This window comes from Malaclemys terrapin, chromosome 4 (genome assembly GCF_027887155.1).
Source record: "Malaclemys terrapin pileata isolate rMalTer1 chromosome 4, rMalTer1.hap1, whole genome shotgun sequence".
In the NCBI taxonomy this organism is placed as follows: domain Eukaryota; kingdom Metazoa; phylum Chordata; order Testudines; family Emydidae; genus Malaclemys; species Malaclemys terrapin.
Genome location: NC_071508.1, coordinates 26,014,740 through 26,034,250, shown reverse-complemented (window position 1 = coordinate 26,034,250; position 19,511 = coordinate 26,014,740). Strand labels below are relative to the sequence as shown.

Below are 19,511 nucleotides of genomic sequence, written 5' to 3'. Positions count from 1 at the left end.
TGTTGTTAAATCTGTCTGTATCCTGCAGCGAGATATGAACTGGGGCAGACAGACAGCAACCCTGCCAGCTGAGCTAATGGAGCATCCCCCTGGCCTGCTCAGCTGGGGCGCTGATAGGCTTTCATGTACTGTGCAAACATCCGTTTGTTAGGGTGGGTTTCTGAAGCCGTCCAAGTCTCTGTGGGCTTGTCTACGTGAGAAACTTGCAGCAGTTCAGAGTGAACATTAGGATGTCCTAGTGCTTACGGCACTCGCCTGGGAGTTGAGAGAGAGAGAGACCCCCGGTCAAGCTCCTGCTGTGTCACAGCCTTTCTGGGTGACCTTGGGTGAGTCACTTAGTCTCTCAAGCCTGGATCCGCAAAAAAGACTTAGGCGTTGTGACGAAAACCACAGGAACAATATTAAGATCCACAAAACCAAGTTAGGTGCCAGGGCTCTCTATAGAATGAAGGTGGAGAAGCAGGCACCTTAGAATGTAGTAAACATGTGAGGTGGAGTGGAAGCTAGCCAATGGGAGATGCCAGTGAGAGTGCTAAGCCCTCCCCTGCTCTGAGCTTGGTGCCAAAGTCCGGGCTGCAGGGAGGCACCTGGCGCTTCTTGTGGTTCACACACTGGGGGAAGATAGACATTCAGGTGGCCGATCTGCTACCGGTGGTCGGAGGCCTCCACACAGAATAGCTGTAGGGGAGAAGAGGAGGACCACCCTGATAACCTTCAGTGCAGGGTTTAGGGCACTGTCACCTGGGAAGTGGCTGATCCCTGTTCAAAGGCTTTCCCCCTCCTCTGGCAGAGAGGGACTTGAATTGGGAATCGCCCAGGTCCAGGGTGCATGCCATAATCTTCAGCCCAGTGTTATCAGGGAGGGGGTCCTCCTCCCCCTCCTGTTTGGTGTGGAGTTGGGGCGGCCTCTGAACACACCTACTGGATTGAGCCCCACACCTGACTTAGGCATCCAAGCTCTTGTCTTCCGCGGTTTGTGAACTGCCCTGGGGCTTAGGTGGGAGATAGGCACCCCAGCACCTAGACTGAGGTGCACTGCGCATGCTCAGAGGCAGAAACATAGGCACCAAAGCTACTTTTACTCCAAAAACATAAGCACCAAGCAGTTTTAGGTGTCTACGGGGTTAGGTGGTCGCCAGCGGGAATTTTGTGGAGCACAGTGGTGCCTAAAAATGGTACTGTGCCTCAGTTTTCCCCATACGATGGGGATAATAGCACTGCCCTACCTCCCAGCCATGTTGGAAGGACAAATACAGCGAAGATTGTGAGCTTCTCAGATCCTATGGCGTTGGGGGCTATATGGGTGGATACAACAGAGAGGTTTAAGGGTTTAAGGTCAGACCTGGTCTGTATTAATATTGGTATAACAGGGCCAACGGTACATCTACACTGCAGACGGAGGTCTGATTGCAGCACTGCAGACATACCTGAGCTAGTTGTAATCTAGCTAGTGAATCTGCAGCAGCTTGGGCTTCAGCGTGGGCGGGCCACCTGAGCGCTCACGTGGCGAACCGGTGCTGCCACAATGACGCTGCTGTTGTTACCAGAGCTGGCTAGATTCAAGACATGCTGCAGTCACACTTCCAGTTGCAGTGTAGACACATCCTCTCACATCCCCTGTGCAGGGGAGCAAAGGACAGCTTACCTGACCCCAAGCTCTGAGACGCAAGCGCTCGGCTACTATGAACAGCTTGGGGGATAGATGGCTCTGGTTCTGCTGCGTGAGTGATCTGCCTTACTTCTCCTTAATCGAGACAGAAATGTAGGCCCATTTGCTAACTCTGTCTGTATCGATTTAGTGCCTGTCTTCCACCCACAGCAGGGTACAGGGCCGGCTCCAGGCACCAGCCTAGCAAGCAGGTGCCTAGGGTGGCCAACAAAGAGGAGGGTGGCACCTCTGGCCATTCGGTGGCAATTCGGCAGCGGGGCCATCACTCCCTCTTGGAGTGAAGGACCTGCCGCCGTAGAATGAAGCGGCGGTAGAGCTGCCGCCGCTTGTGATCACGGCTTTTTTTGTTTTGTTTTGTTTTTGCTGCTTGGAGCGGCAAAAATGCTAGAGCCAGCCCTGGCAAGGTAGCGTCTGCAGCTGTCTCACCACCATCCCTAGCTAGCAGCCAATCAGTGTTTCCCCTCAGTACCACCGAAAGGCAAAGGATGGTAAAATCCCCACGCACCGTGTTATTGTGTGTAGAACTGGGCTTAACTCTGCCAGCCAAGGCTCACGTGCACAAGGACCATTCCGATTAAATTAGTAGTAGAGACTCCAATAGGAATCAGAATCCTGTTGTGGTAGCAGCTGTCTACACACTGTAAGAGGCTATCCCTGGCCCGCGGAGTTTACAAACTACATAGTCAAATCAGGATTATCATCCTCCTTCTACAAAGGCACTGCCCCAGGTCACACAGGAAGTCTGTGACTGAGGTGGAATTTGGAGCCAGATCTTCTGAGACTCAGCTCATTTCTTTAACCACAACACCATCCTCCTCTCAGGGTACTTCCCCATATGTTCTGAGGGATAGTCCACCCTCTGTCTCAGCTTCTTCCTTTCTTAAGGCTTAAAGCTAGAAGGGGGCAAAAAAATGTAAATTCTTTTTCCCTGGAAATTTTGAAAAATGTATAGTCTTTTTAAACTTGCTGTCAAATTTCTTTTTCTATGAAAATGTAATGTGAAAAAGATTAGCTTTTGAAAACCGTTTCAATAAAGCGGTATGGTATGGGGTAAAAGAGATCTGGTTTCCAAAAAAAACCAAGCAATGATATTTATCTTACTGAAAATGAAAACACTGTACCAAAAAAATGACAGTTCTTCGTTTCCATTGTTTAGCCCCTCCTCCCCAACCCCCACCCCCCAAAACAGAAATTTTCAACAAAATCAAAATTGCCACAAAAAAATTTGTTCTGATTAAAAAGCTAGTAATTGTCCAAAAATGTTTTGATGAAAAATTTTGACCAGGTTTTCTTAAACACAACGTGTGCTTCAGTAAATTTTGGTGTCCTGATGTCTTGAAGAAAAAACAATGTGCCAAACTTTGCCCTGAATTATACTCCATGTAACTGTGTTAACAGGGTATAAGCCAGGGCAGAAATTTGTCCATAGTCATTTATCATATCAATTCCTAGGCAGCAAGACACATCAAACTATCCTGCTTATTTCTTATGGGTAAAAGAGTGAATCTCATTACAGCTAAGGTGAACTTGGAGGATATCACTGATTTTTGGTAGATTTTTGCTATTGATAGAGTTTGTCGGAAGAATTTTGACGGAACAGTTTTCTGTTGGAAAACACAATTTTGTCAGAATCTAAACATGTCACAGGAACATGTCAATAACAGGAAAAGCTGAAACAATAATTTCGATCTTCTCACTTTTCAGCAAGGTTTGGTTTGACTTTATCATTTTGAGTCATTTCGTTTTGACTTTAATATCCAATTAAAAATTAATTTTAATATTATATTATAGTTACAGATAATATTCAGTATAATACATATGTTCCACATTTTATATTATGATGTTTTGACATTATCAAAACAAAATGTTTGCACCTTATTGAAATGAAACAGTTTGACATTATTGAAACAAAATCTTTGAATTATTCTGAATGGAAATCTTTCAGAATTTTTGTTCCTGGGGAAATTTGGAACAAAATCAAATTTCAAAGGCAGAATTTCTCATGGAACAGCATTTCCAGTTTCTGACCAGCTCCAGTCATTGGGTTTTCATGACTGTAAAGAGTAGTTGGACTAAGACCTGAACTCCTGTGGCCCAGAGAGCATCTTCTGAGAGATGGTCTGATGGATGCTCACCGTTGATGCTCCCTCCCTCTTTGTCTTTGGTTTCTGGGTCAGGCATTCATATCTAATCCAGGACCCCAGGAATTCAGTCATTCCTGGCTGGCGGCTGTTCGGTGAGTCTATATGAAATAAGATGATGGGTCTTAGTTCATTTACATTGTTAGAAACACCATCAGAACTGGCAGTTGGCAACCTTGGGAGGGGCAAAGGTTTGAATGGGCTACACAAATGAACTACCCTCAAGGTCCCATAAGAGGTGCTGCTAGGTCACGGTTGCAGCACCTGTCCTGGGTAGGGCTTGGAACATTGCACTGTGGCTTCCCCTTGCTTTAATTGCTTTTTACAGACCAGCTCCGTCTCCAGGGCTGTCAATTTCTCATGAGTCAGCAGCAAGAAACCCACTTAACTAACAATAGAGGCACATTATGCAACGCTCGGTGAACCTCTTACTCATCTGCACTGTTTCTTTCCCCCAGACGCCTGGATGCAAACCTGATTTCCGTGGTGCCCAAGAAGAGCTTTGAGGGACTGCCCTCCTTACGTCACTTGTGGCTGGATGATAATGCCCTGACAGAGATCCCTGTCCAAGCTCTCAACAACCTTCCAGCCCTGCAGGCCATGACGCTGGCTCTCAACCTGATCTGGCACATTCCTGACTATGCCTTCCAGAACCTCAGCAGCCTCGTTGTACTGTAAGCTGTCGACATTCACTATACATTTATAGGCTGTTTGTATTTATGTGTGTGTGAGAATGAGCAATGCCACTCTCTAGTGGCCAGGCCAAGACGATCCGGATAAAAGACCTACTATTGCTGCCACATAAAGAAAATCTCTTTTAGCTCAAATGGTAGCAACCAGTGTTTTGAATCGAGCTGATTTAAAAAATGCTAATTATTTGTCATATTAATTTTTCAAATTGTTTTTCTTTCTAAATTTTCCACAATTTTTTTTCAGTGTTTCAATGAAAAACCATGACGTTTTCATTTTCTGAAAACTGTTTTGTGTAAAAATGTTCTGGTTTTGCAAACCGAAACCCCACATATTTTAATGAAAATGTGTACCAAAAAGTTTCTGGTTTTTCATTAAAAAAAAAAAACTGGAAAATTTCTACCAAAGTTTCTTCAAAACTTTTCGTTTTTTGTCAAAAAGCCTTTTTTTGTTGGAAAGAAACTTTGACCAAAAACTTTCCTAACCACTCTGGGTTTGGGAGGTGACGTACAACAGTTCTGATCTCAGCACTGTGTGTGTGTGAGAGATGAAATGATCAGTGGCTGGGGCTACGATTCTTTGTAATAATTCTAAACCTACTTGGTACTTTCTAGATTCTTTTTACTGTGCAATTGGAATGTAAAGACATAATTTACAGTATATTGAACAGTCTAGGAAAATGATACTGCTTCCAATGACTGCTCCACTCCAGATGGAATACATTTATTTCACAGGCACTGAGAAACAGTAAACACTCTACAATCTGTAATTATATGGCAAACGGATGCCTTGTAATTTCATACTGGGAAGCATCCCTTACATTAACTGGGGGCTTACATGTTATTTGTCTTCTAAATGGAAACTTACATCTGCAAATTAGTTGGCAGTTTATTGGTTGGTGTTGATTAGTAAGTTAAAGTGTAATTGCCAAGTAGCTCAGAACCCCTCTATGTACATGCTATAGTTACAGGCTTGCTTATGGGAAGTAAAATGGAGTGCTACATTATACACGTGTTTTGTAGCTAGCGATAAAGTATCATCAATGTTTGGTGCTTAGGGAAAGCTTAGCAATTGCTTAGATCTCAGAAGAAAAAGCGTTTGCTGAAGCCTTATAGAAATATGCACTTTTCAAACTTTTATTAAATATTGACTTCAACTGCTAGATGGAACGTAAAGGCACATTGGGGAGAAATACTAGTAACAGCCTGAGAAATGTCAGATAATCAATTTGTTTTCACACAGGATAGGACCAAATGTAGTCATCCCAAGGCACTTACAGTCAGGGCCGGCTCTAACTTGTTTGTCGCCCCAGGCAAAAAAGAAGAGCGCCGCCACGCCGTAACACACCCCCCAGCGCCGCGCCACCCAAACCCCCGGAGCGCCAGGCCACCGAACCCCACCCCACCCCGAGTGCTGCACCGGGCCACCAACCCCCCCCCCACAGCACCGCGCCGGGCCACTGAAACCCCCAGAGTGCCACGCCGCCCAAACCCCTGCCCACCCCCAGCACCTCACCAGGCCGGCCAACCCCCCCCCCCCCCCCCGAGTGCCGGCCGGGCCGGGCAGCCCAAACCCTCTGAGCGTCGCGCCAGGCCGGCCAAACCCCCGCCCCCCGAGTGCAGGGCTGACCAAATCCCTGCCCCCCCCCAGCGCCTCGCCGCCCCGCCCAAACCCCCAGAGCGCCGGGCCACACCGCCGAATCTCCCCCGCCCCTCAGTGCCACACTGCCGAAACACCCCCCGCGCTGCCCGGCCGGAAAAAAAAAGAAAAGAAAAACCCCTCGACCGCCACCCCGACCAACAACAACAACAACAAAAATACCACGAGTGCCCCCCGCCACCCCAACATTGGCCGCCCTTTCTCAGGTGCCGCCCCAAGCACGTGCTTGGTCGGCTGGTGCCTGGAGCCAGCCCTGATTACAGTCATCAGTTCAACCACTCGTGATGCTATTTGGCTTCAACTGCTTTTCATAGAATCATAGAATATCAGGGTTGGAAGGGAACTCAGGAGGTCATCTAGTCCAACCCCCTGTTCAAAGCAGGACCAATCCCCAACTGAATCATCCCAGCCAGGGCTTTGTCAAGCCTGACCTTAAAAACCTCTAAGGAAGGAGATTCCACCACCTCCCTAGGTAACCCATTCCAATGCTTCACCACACTCCTAGTGAAAAAGTTTTCCCTAATATCCAATCTAAACCTCTCCCACTGCAACTTGAGACCATTGCTCCTTGTTCTGTCATCTGGTGCCACTGAGAACAGTCTAGAGCCATCCTCTTTGGAACCCCCTTTCAGGTAGTTGAAAGCAGCTATCAAATCCCCCCTCACTCTTCTCTTCTGTAGACTAAATAATCCCAGTTCCCTCAGCCTCTCCCCATAAGTCATGTGCTCCAGCCCCCTAATCATTTTTGTTGCCTTCCGTTGGACTCTTTCCAATTTTTCCACATCCTTCTTGTAGTGTGGGGCCCAAAACTGGACTGTTATCTCAACCTCAAAAGCATGCTGCTCTCATACTGGGAATCCCAAACCTTGGGTGGGAAAAAACTTCTTCGCTGTGGTGGGAAAACAGAAGAGTCCTTGACCACAAGACAGAAAGGCGCACCCTCCCGCAGACGACTGGATATGGGACTTGTGTAGGAGACTAAACAGACATTGTGGGAGATCATTCAGGATTTTTGTGGGGCTCACAAGTGTCCCACAGAACCAGCCTCACAAATTGCCACCATGCTCACGGTTTCCCCATGTCGGCACCTAGCCCACAGAAGATCTGATGCTCCCCTTGTGCCCCGATCCATGAGCTGCCTTGCTCCACGCTCAGCCTCAGACAAGGCTAACAAGCTTTCCGAAACCTCAGCAAAGAATCTCAGCCCACCAGCCAGTAAACTTCCCTACCGCCATGCAAAGAGCATGTGTCTGTCCAGGTGTGAGTGGGCAAACTTGCACACGCAGGCAGAAGAGAGGCTAGCCGCTCCCATAAACTTAAGTACCCTTCTAGTCTGGGAGTTATTTAATATAAGTACCTGTGGGAGAGGGGAGCTAAGAGCAGATGTGGAGGAGTACCAGGAAAAAGCTGTCATTTATAGGCTGATTAACGCTCACAGACGCCCCTCATCAGCAGTTTTGTAGCTGAGAACACGACCTTCCCAGATGCAGCTACGTGCTTTCCTGCTCCGCACACCTTGGGCTTTTGGGAAAGACACAGCTGATCATCCGGTGACGATGGGATGAACCCACAGCAAAATATACCTGCTTCAATCTGGAATAAATTAGGGGCTTCAACCTCTGCTTATAAATTACACCCCCCACTGAGGAATTCCCTGACCTGTTCCCATTTCTGCTGCAGGTTTGTAATAAGGGTTGCAGAGTGTTTTGAAAGCAGGCCCCTATGTAATCACTCCACCATGTGTCCCTTCCCTGTCTTAGATAACTGCAGCTTCCTTTGCTGTGAGTGTTAGCGCAGTGATGTTGCGGGCTGGCTTGTTTGATATGGGGGGAGGGGTGTGAGGGGGCTGGGAATGAGACACTGAGACTTTCACTCCGGAGTCTGACCCAGCATGACAGGGACAGAATGTCACTTAGCATCTGTGAGTAGGGCTGGTTGAAAAATGTCCATCAACACTGGTTTTTGACTGAAAATTGGGATTTTTGAAAAAATATTTTTTTCTTTACATTGAAAACCAAAAGGGCTACAACCAGAAATATTTCAATTTGGATATGCTACCACTGTGCATCATGGGAATTGTAGTTTATCATAGAAATGTAGGACTGGAAGAGACTTCGGTAGGTCATCTAATCCAGGATCCTGCTCTGAGGCAGGACTAAGTATTATCTAGATCATCCCAGAATGGTGTTTGTCTAATCTGTTCCTAGAAACTTCCAGTGATGGAGTTTCCATAATCTCCCTAGGCAACTTGTTCCTGTGCTTAACTACTGTACCCTCACAGGAAGCTTTTCCTAAAGTCTAACCTAAATCTCCCTTGCTACAATTTAAGGCCATTACATCTTGGCCTGTCCTCCATAGTTAAGGAGAACAATTTATCACTTTCCTCTTTAAAACATCCTTTTATGTACTTGAAGACTGTTATCGTGTCCTCTCAGTCTTCTCTTCTCCAGACTAAACAAACCCAGTTTTTTCAATCTTTCCTTGTCATCTTTTCTAGACCTTTGATCATTTTTGTTGCTCTCCTTTGGACTTTCTCCAGTTTGCTCACGTCTTTCCCGAAGCGTGGTGCCCAGAACTGGACACAGAACTCCAGCTGAGGCCTCACCAATGCTGAGTGGAAGAATTACTTCTCACGTCTTGCTTTAGTTATGTCATGTCCCCATTCTCCTCTGTGGGCTGAACTCCCAGGCTGGACTGCATCTTCCAGGATGCGCCAGCACCAGGGATTCCCCCGAAACGCTGCCTCCCCTGCTCCTTGGGGCATCATGAACGTACTGCAGGGATTGATTCAGCGGGTAGGAGAATGGCTTTTCCTGGTGGGCAGCCTCTCTTACTCTCCCCATGAACCCAGCCGGGAATATCTAACCTGCTGCCTTTCCTGGGGAGAGAGATGGGAGGCCACAAAGACAAGCCCTGGCTGCGATTACCCGGGAAGGGATGGGGAGACGGATTGACCAGGCTGAGATGGTGTTTGCCACCAGGGCACCTAGCCTGTTGCTCCAGGCAGAGAGGTCCTAGCTGTGCTTTGTTCTTTCAAAGGCCTAATAAACGCAGCTGCCTGGAGCAGAGGGTGGAGCTCAGTAAGCCTCCGGCATTTGTGTGGGGAAATCTGGGCTCTGTCATACCACACCATGGCTGGGGGTTGCAGCTTCATTTCCTCATGTCAGTGCGAGCCTGAGCAGAGCGGCTAAGGGTGACTGGGCCATGAAGTCTGAGCTGCCCTCTGGCCCTGGAGCTGGTTGAAGGGCTTGCTTCCATTGCAGTGCTGCTGGCTTGGTAAAGACTCTGGGCCGTCCTGCTCTAGTCACAAGCGGGGGAATTCCTCTGAAGTTACTGCAGACCTACAGCAGCACGAGCGACGCCAGGATCCCCCTGGAGCCCTGTCTTGTCACATGGCCAAGGGTGCTCAACTCCATGACAAACAGCCTGACTCAGGTGCCCATCCCCTTGGTATCAAAAGTTGGCCTTCAGGCTCACTGTGCTTTGCAGCGAGTGAGCTCTCACTCAACCCCTCTGCTCTTTAGCATGGGAGGGATGAAAATGGGGCAGGTGCCACTCAAAAGTGGGTGAGAGGAACCGGAACAGCAATATTGCCTGCCCCCAAATGTTCAGAAGTCCCTCCAGGAACATGCTGCGTATTCAGGGCCCCACAGGCTTTGGGAAGTCGTGGCATGGGGGGAATGGGTCAAGTCAGGGATCAGCTGCTCTCTGTGCCGGTCATCTCTTGGCGGTCAGGTGGGGAAATACACCCTCCTGCTATTACTACCACTGGGGTTCCGCTCTGTGAAGGAGGCTTGCTTCATGCCCAAGAGAGAAGGCTTCCATGAGACACCAGGGGCCTGATTTCCAGGGGGTCAGGGGAAGCTGAGCACCCAAGCTCAAGATGACTTCAGAGGGTGCTTTGGGGACTCAGCACCTCTGAATATCAGATCCCCAATGTCTCAAGCTGGGATCCCCAAACTTGGGGTCTTCTGATAAAACGGCCGTAGCATTGGTATGAATCTCTGTGTACCTCAGTTTCCCCATCTGTAAAGTGGGGTTAATGATCCACCTTCGTAAGACACCTTGGAACCTTTAGTATTAAGAAAAGATATTGCCTAGAGCATCTGGGATCCATGTCTTGGCCTTTTAGTCCACAAAAGCTGCTTCTCTCGCTGAGGGCTGAGCACACTTTGCCTGGAGAAAAGTGAGTTTCTATCTTTAGTACTCATAGAAGAGATTAATAGCGCTCTCTGAAATCCCCTGCTGCTGTCAATTCCAGCTGATTTTATTCATCTCCAAATGAGTCTAACCACTGCTACCTGCTGCTCGGGGTTGTCCAGGTGAATTTGCACAGTTCCCGTGACCAGGTGCCTCTACTGAGCTATGGCAGATTGGGACTGTGACGTTGTGCAGTCTATATGGTTTTATAAAAATATGATAAGTGAATATAATGTAACTGGAATATGCTTCATGCAAAAGGTCTCTTGTTAGGTGTCATTACAAAGTTTATAATCTACTGAGTGTGATCATCTCATTTGTAGAAATGTACCACTCTTGTATCTAAAACTAGAAATATAAAACATAACTCTGAGGGCCTATTGTAATTATGTAAAGTGTGGGCCATTAAGGATGGTTTGGAATCTTGATGACTCCCATTGTCTGCAGCTGGCTGTATTTACCTGTGAGTCTTCCTGTATATGTGTGTGCTGGCAAGTGAGTAATGAAGTCTTGCAGTGACATGTGATCATGTCACCTGAACTGGAATCCATCTTTAACCTGGTGCTTTTCCAGTGAGGGGGGTGGAAACCCAGAGGGACAAAGGGTTCCCGCCTTATGCAAAAGATATATAAAGGGGTGGAAGAGAACAAAGGAGGGAGAGGAGCCATCATGAAGAATCCCCTAGCTATCACCTGAGCTGCAACAAGAGCTGTACCAGGGGAAAGAATTGTGCCCAGGCCGGGAAGGTGTCCAGTCTGAGAAAAAACTTACTGAAGCATCTCTGAGGGTGAGATTATCTGTATTCAGTTTGATTAGGCATAGATTTGCGCATTTTATTTTATTTTGCTTGGTGACTTACTTTGTTCTGTCTTTTACTTCTTGGAACCACTTAAATCCTACTGTCTGTATTTAATAAAATCACTTTTTATTTAGTAATTTACTCAGAGTATGTATTAATACCCGAGGGAGCAAACAACTGTGCATATCTCTCTATCAGTGTTATAGAGGGCGAACAATTTATGAGTTTGCCCTGCATAAGCTTTATACAGGGTAAAACGGATTTATTTGGGTTTAGACCCCATTGGGAGTTGGGCATCTGAGTGCTAAAGACAAGCAAACTTCTGTGAACTGTTTTCAGATAAACTTGCAGCTTTGGGGCAAGTGATTCAGACCCTGGGTCTGTGTTGGGGCAGACGGGAGTGTCTGGCTCAGCAAGACAGGGTGCTGGAGTCCTCAGCTGGCAGGGAAAACAGGAGCAGAGTCTTTGCACATCGGGTGGCAGTTCCCAGGGGGGTTTCTGTGATCCAACCCGTCACTGGGACTTCGAATGTTTTTTGGCCAAGACCAAGCCATGACACTCCCCTATGTCATCTGAGTTCACAGTGCGCTGGCGAGATCCGAACTCATTTCAGACTTTGAATTTGATCCAAGGCAATGGAGTACAAGTGACTAGTGGAAAATGAAGCTGGTCACATTGGTCCTCCAAGAGAAAAAATGGAAACTGCTACAGACTAGGGACCGAGCAGCTAGACAACAGTTCTGCAGAAAAGGACCTAGGGATTACAGTGGACGAGAAGCTGGATATGAGTCAACAGTGTGCTCTTGTTGCCAAGAAGGCTAACGGCATTTTGGGCTGTATAAGTAGGAGTATTGCCAGCACAAAGAGGGACATGAACATTCCCTTCTATTCGGCATTGGTGAAGCCTCATCTGGAGTACTGTGTCCAGTTTTGGGTCCCACACTAGAAGAAGGATGTGGAAAAATTGGAAAGAGTCCAGCGGAGGGCAACAAAAATGATTAGGGGGCTGGAGCACATGACTTATGAAGAGAGGCTGAGGGAACTGGGATTGTTTAGTCTGCAGAAGAGAAGAGTGAGGGGGGTTTTGATAGCTGCTTTCAACTATCTGAAAGGGCGTTCCAAAGAGGATGGATCTAGATTGTTCTCAGTGGTACCAGATGACAGAACAAGGAGTAATGGTCTCAAGTTGCAGTGGGGGAGGTTTAGATTGGATGTTAGGAAAAACTTTTTCACTAGGAGGGTGGTGAAGCACTGGAATGAGTGCTGGGATGATTTAGTTGGGGATTGGTCCTGCTTTGAGTAGGGGGTTGGACTAGATGACCTCCTGAGGTCCCTTCCAACCCTAATATTCTATGATTCTATTAAATGAAAGTGAATTAACAGAACAGGTAATCATCAAATGATCCATCCCCTGTCACCTATTCCCAGCTTCTAGCAAACAGAGGCTAGGGACACCATCACCATTGATTCTTGTTCTGCCTTTCTCCCCTGAATCTAAGAGCCTGTTGCACCCCATATTTTCTCCCCATGAAGGCACTTACACACTGTGATCAAGTCACCTCGTGATCTTTTTAATAAGCTAATCAGATTGCATTTCGTAAGCTTCTCACTCTAAGGAATTTTTTCCAGCCCACAAATCATTTTTATGGTTCTTCTCTGCACTCTTTCCAAAATTTCAATGTTGTTTTTAAAATGTGGACCCCAGAATTGGACGCGGTATTCTTGTATTGGTCTCACCAAGGCCATATACAGATGCAAAATCACCTCCCTACTCTCTACTCCCCTGTTTATACATCCTAGGTTCTTAACAGACTGGTATCATTGGCACTAATTCTTTCCCCTTTTTTGTAGTCGTTGCACTTAATAGGCAGAAAGACCGAGCTGCTCTCTTCCCCGGAGACTTCCAAGTGGCGGGGGGAGCCTGTACTGCTACTGTCTGTGCTTGTTGCTAGACACAGGACTTTGTTCTCCAGGGCTCCTTTCACCCACAGGAAAAGGTATTTGAAAATAAGAGCGAAAAGGAAAACGAGACAATTTGCCAGAAGACTTCCGCAAAAAGAATTTGGAATAAATCCTGTTTTAATCGGGTGCAGGGCTACAGCCTGTTTAGAGAGCTTTTAATGGGACGAGAGACCCCTGTTGGGAATTGCTATTTGTTCTTTATTGGAGGCAGGTGACTCCTGTAATTTTTTCCTGATGTGCTTTTCCAGTTTCCCAGACTGCAGGGTATGCCAGCCGCAGCTGCAAGGCTGTCTCTCGCCTGGTTGCTTTTCTGATGGAGAGAAACATGTTCAACAACAAATCACGCCTCTTTTCAGCAGGGTGCATGTGCTCGTCTAACTCCGCAGGGGAGGGAGCCCATTTCAAAGTGCAGACAGCAACAGTGATGCATGCTACTCACATGACAATATAAACTCTCCGTGCATCCTTCTGGATGCCACGCCAGTGGGGAGACCAACTCTGACTCCTCAGTGAGTTGGATCCCTGTTTCAGGCAGATCCACTGGATTTTCTTCTACTCCATCATTTGCAAGTTGAGCTATTGTAACTCTGCGTGTTACAGGTCCCGCTCTGTGCTGATCCCCAGAGGATACGAAGTGATCAGAGCTGCAGTGTGAGAGCCTGGCACACTAGCGCAAGCTGTAGCAATTCATGCTTCAGCTCTGGAGGCTTCAGCTCAGTCCCAAGTGTTCTGGTTGTTGTGCAAATACTCTCCTCTGTACAACGTGAGTCTCCAGAGCTGGGAACATTTCGGGGTTCTCAAGGAGACATGCCTGGATGTCTCCCCTTTTTCAACAGCCTCTGAAGAACCTTGCACCCAGCATATGCCAGCAGCTAAACGAGAGTTGGGGAACAAGCTTTCTGATGCCCCTGTTGGCTGCAATTTCTTTTCGCATTATTTATTTGGATGGTTGGTTTTTTGATTCGTGATCTTTTACAGATAGATTAAAGAAGTTGGGCTTGATCTTCCCCTGGTGTGAATCAGCCTCACTCTATTAAATCAGTGCATCTCTGGTGGTTTCCACTATATGAGGTTCTGGACCATATTGGGGTCTAAAATCATGAACAATAGCTAGGATTGGATTTTGTTTGGTGTAGATTCTTATACCCAGGATGGACTGTGCTCTAATTAATCCAGAAGTTAATAGGCTAGAGGCAGCAGTGCTTAATTTGTGCCAGGGCTGAGCCCCGGCACCTCTAGAGTTGGCAGTTCAGAGCCCTGGCACCTCTGAGCTTCCCACGTCAGTTATGAAAATTAAAAAATGGCTTGAGCCCTAGCACCTCTTTCATTACAAATTAAGCACCGTGAAGCAGGAACCACTGGGTGAAAGCTCTGGCCTGTGTTACACAGGAGGTCTGACTAGGTGATCATAATGGTCCCTTCTGGCCTTGGAATCTATGAGCTGAAATTGTCTACATGTTTGGTAGGAGAGTTGGGCTCAGGTGAGCCGTGTGTGCCAGCAGCAGGGCTCAGGTGAGCAGGGTGTGTCAACGGCAGCGCTCAGGTGAGCCGGGTGTGCCAGCGGCGGTGCTCAAGTGAACCGGGTGTGCCAGCGGTGGTGCTCAGGTGAGACAGATGTGCTCAGGTGAAAGCTCTGGCCTGTGTTACACAGGAGGTCCGACTAGGTGATCATAATGGTCCCTTCTGGCCTTGGAATATATGAGCTGAAATTGTCTACATGTTTGGTAGACGAGTTGTGCTCAGGTGAGCCGTGTGTGCCAGCGGCAGAGCTCAGGTGAGCCGTGTGTGCCAGCGGCAGAGCTCAGGTGAGCCGTGTGTGCCAACGGCAGAGCTCAGGTGAGCCGTGTGTGCCAACGGCAGTGCTCAGGTGAACTGTGTGTGCCAACGACAGTGCTCAGGTGAGCTGGATGTGCCAACGGCGGTGCTCAGGTTCTATTCATCAAGGCCCTGCTAATGCCAGGAACATCTTGCAGGATTTCCTGCCCTTGCCATCAGGGAGCTCAGCCCCATTCTTAGCATTTTCTCAGCATCTTGGGTCCCACATAGAGCTGGATGGGAAATCTTTTCCCTTGTGAGAATTTGTGAGATTTTGCCCCATGATCCTGGTCTGCAAAGAGAGATGCATGTATTTGTAAACAGGCAGCTAAAGTTTGTCCATTGACTTTAAGGGGAGCTGGACAGGCAGAAAAGTTTCTCATTAATTGATCTGTTAATTTAGTCAAAACATCCCTCCAGAGAGCGCCATGTACGTGCACAGCAGTAAAATATCTCAAGTCTCGGTCAAACCCGCTGTAGTTTACCAGGCAGAACTGACTCTCTGAGCCGGGCTTGAACTGACAGACACTGGAGAAGCTGCAATTCCACTTGCTGAAGTAATTTGTTTAACATGGATGGGAAGAGGGCAGAAGGAAAGAGGTGTTCATCTCTTCAATTATTTCCCATTCCAGCTCGCACTATGAGTCAAAGTCTCCTGTAATTGTTATTTCAGAGTTCTCCGGTACCAACCGCTAGAGTTAAGGCCGGGCTGCAGTTTTCATTATAACCCCGCTTTTTCAATCACTCACAACTTTCTCAACAACAGCAACGACAAAAAATATGTCTTTGGGGCTTGGAACTTTCTTTGCTTGGTCTCCAAACGTCTTCAAGCCAAGTTTAAGCAAAACTGGCTCAGTCTTTGTTTCATTCCTCTTCACTGTTATGAATGAAACGGACGGGATCCTGCAGCTCAAACATTTCTAAACCTAGACATTTCCAGTCGGGCTTCATTTCTGGTCCTAATGAATGGCCAGGTTGTGCCACCTTTACTCACATTCAGTCATCATGATGGCACATCCCAAAGGGACGTCACCTCCTTGGAGATGGAGCGCTGCCTGGATCAAACTCTATCTAGGACATTCAGTGCTACCTTACTCCTCGAGTGGTCCCCTTGAAATGGATGGAAAGATTGGATGCGAAAGCTGCTACCCAACAGGAGTGAGGGAATCAGAATCTGGCCCCGTAGGAGGAAGACAGCTGTTTTTAAAGTCATGAATGTTCCAAGTCAAGGCGTATTCACATGGGTGGGTGGGAAGACATTACCTATTTTTTTCTCTTTGTGATGCCCTGTAAAGGTGTAGAACACTGGCCAGGATGCCTCTGTTAAGACTGCCTGAGTTGAGAGAGGATCCGTAACAAGACCTTCATTTCCCCAACCTGTCTGTCCAAATGAAAGCTCTGCATTCTGTACTGCTCTCTGCCAGCCCCTCCTAAGGGAATGCTACTTAATACATCGCGTGCCAGGCCTGGAAGATGAGTAATTTGGGGCAGGATCCTAGGGGGAGCGAAGTCCACAGTTGAGGACCCATCACATCTGGAGCCAGAAATGTTGCCCCTGCTATCTGAACTGCAAGCCCTGTCTTTCCTGTTTCTTCATGCCCATCCTTGTCGTTTCAAATGAACACATGCACTATAGGATTGGAGTTTTGTTCTGTACCTCACTCCTTTGGCATCCCCCGTCCCTGGGAACATGCGTTGAGGCACTAGCTACAGTAGATACAAACCTTTGGCTTGGCAGTGCAGTATCCAGGTTCAGAGGGACTCAAACAATTGGCGTCATCTTGGTGTGAAAGCCCAAAGTGATGTAAGGGCAACTTGATCTGAAAATGCCCCATAAAATTTGATGGAGGAAGCCATCTGGACATGGAACATATGTTTTTTGTGACAAAGAGAAATAGCTCCTCTAATCTCCTGACTTGGATTTTTATCTAAATCTTTCTCCTCCTCAGAGAATCACAATTGATCCAAGTTTTCTTGCAGCTGCTTTTTCCTCCCCCCCACTTACCTCTGGGAGCAGCCAGTAAATTTTCCTGTACTGCCCCACCCCTGTGTCGCCCCAAAATCTGTGTGTTCTCATCAGAATGACTAGATGGAAATGTGCTTCTCTGGGAGAGTCAAGCTGGTTTCCAAACTGCACTCGGATCGTCACAATCCTCCATTTAACTACCACACAGAGCCTGCCTCCTCCCCGGCTCATAAATCCTCCTGCTTTTACCATGGAACATTTGGCACTGGGAAGCTCGGTGACGCTGCCTGCACTCGAATCCAGGTGCAGTGAGAGATTTTTTTTCTGAGCCAAGGCAGATTTAGAGCAAGCACGAGTAACGCAAATGTCATTGATCCACCTGCTAGCGTGGCCATTTTAAAGAGGCTGTATTATATGATATGATAGATTATGTTCCAGAACGCAGACAGGGAAGAGACTGACCATAAATTCTGTGATAATAGATTAATGCTTTACATCACAGCGGATACAGAATCTGTCTGCGTTTGAATGTGAGGGGCTTGGTATTTATTGGGGCGAGGCCCCAGGCACATAAAATGGACTGATCTACTGAAGTGGAACTCAGTGAATATTCTGTCCCCCTGAGCTGCTACTAGGCTGGTGAGTCCTTACTCATGTGAGGAGCCCAACTGGAATCAAGGGCACTACTCAGGTGAGCAAGGACTCGCAGTCTGTCCCCTTGGCGTTGCCTTCTCTGCTTCACAGCATGTCCCCGGGGCACCTGGATCCATCTGTCTGGACTGAAAAGATCACAGGAGTAGGATTCTGTAACGCTATGCCTTGGTTCAGCCAGGGGGCGCTCACTGACTGGAATGGGAGTCGGGTGGCTAATACCCATGCACACACTCAGACAGCTTCTGACAACTTGGAAGGAAGAATCCAGTAACACAGATCCTGGTTCTGCCAAAAATGAAGAGAGAGGCCTGGCCTGCGCTTAAAATGTAGGTTGATATAGCTCCGGCACTCTGAACACTGTAACTATGATGCCCTAGCCCCACTGTAGACACAGCTAGGCCAATGGCAGACTGCTTCCATCAATCTGGCTACCGTCATTCAGGGAAGTGGTTTTCCTAGAGCCTGTAAGCTACGTCTACACTATGGGGTTATATTGGCATAGCGGCAGTGACATAGCTCTGTCGCTATAGTCCCTGTAGTGTAGACAGAAATAACACACAGGACTTCCCAATGGGAACCCATGGGACTGTACCATGCCTGGGGTCTCAAGGACAGATGTAACACAGGAGACTTTACTGCTCTTACAATAGAGATGGCACACAGATCTCCAGCGGCAGAATCAGCCCAGAAGGACTTCATAATGCACAGGCCCTCGAGCATCAGAAATAACACACACAGTGCACAATACGTGGCACTGGGACAAAAGACAATGAAGGGAGGAGAAAAGCGGGTAAGATTTGCTGATTCAGTGTGGATAAGGCACATCAGAATGTCACGTTAGCCACTCGGCTCCGGGGTTAGACATTTTTAAAGCATTAAACTGAAGATAACCTTGATTGCAGTCAAACTGGAGTAAATCCAGAAGTCTAAATCTGGAAGCATTTCCATCTTTCTGCGAGCAAGAGATAATAAAGCTGTGACTGTAGACATCATGGCATTGAACTAAAAGACCAAGAATCATGGGGCTTAGAGGTTTTATTTTCTTTGTTTCAAAAACACTTCTAGGTAAATGCAGCCTGGATTCCACCCATGCATTGAGATCAGTGGGGCAGGGGAGGCAAATGAGGACAGGGCTTTGGACCATAGACATTGTAACATTCATTGCAGAAGAAGGAAGTCTGTGCTTAGTCTACTTGGATCCACCCATTGGGTCTAATGCTATGAATGGTTGTTGAAGATGCTCAACTGGATAGGGCCCAACATGAGTTAGTCGTGTTGGTTTGAGCTTTTCAAAGCCCAGGGCTTCCTAATAAAATGAATGGGAATTGGGCATCCAAACCCACTAAGGAGCTTGGGAAATCTCTGTCTTAGATCCCACGGTGGTGCAAATTGCACGGCACGTGTGAACTGGGCAGGAAGCTCTTTTGTCCGTGTTACAGTTGTGCAGCTTGGCACCAGGGCCACCGAAAGCAGGTTCGGGCCCTGGTGAAATTTTTTTTTCGGGCCCCCCAGGAAGGGTCGACCGGCTAAACAGGGCCGACGAGATGGGGGGGAAGCCGGGCCCGGAATTTTTTCGGGCACCCCAGCAAGGGTAGACCAGCTAAACAGGCCAACGAGAGGTGTGGGAAGCCGGGCTCCTTTCCGGACCGCCAGGTCCCGGTAATTTGTACTGGCTTCCCCCAACTCTCGTTGGCCCTGCATGGCACTGAGTGGTTGTGCAAACTGAGCGTCATTTGCCGAGAGGGGTATGGCAGGAGAGGCAGTTCACAGGATGGTGTCCCAGAAAGGGCCAAATTAGAGATGCTGCATGGGAGGGTGCTGAGCTGCTGTAACACACACTATCTTCTAGTCCCAAGTGTCTTGGTGACACTGGCTTAGACGCCTCCAGCTCACTCAGACTCACTTCTGTGCCTTTCTCCGGAAGGGGAAAGGGCTCCAAGAACCTCCACCCAGAGC

The 19,511-nt window shown here is 47.8% G+C and overlaps 1 protein-coding gene across 1 annotated transcript in view; it reads left to right on the top strand.

Annotated features, from left to right (window-relative positions):
* Positions 1-19,511, top strand: part of LGR6 (leucine rich repeat containing G protein-coupled receptor 6) — a 216,083-nt gene that overhangs the window by 134,552 nt on the left and 62,020 nt on the right. Inside the window, exon 5 of the mRNA XM_054024751.1 lies at positions 4,269-4,484. Within this exon, the coding sequence (XP_053880726.1) occupies positions 4,269-4,484 (216 nt within the window). The remainder of the gene's footprint in view (positions 1-4,268; positions 4,485-19,511) is intronic.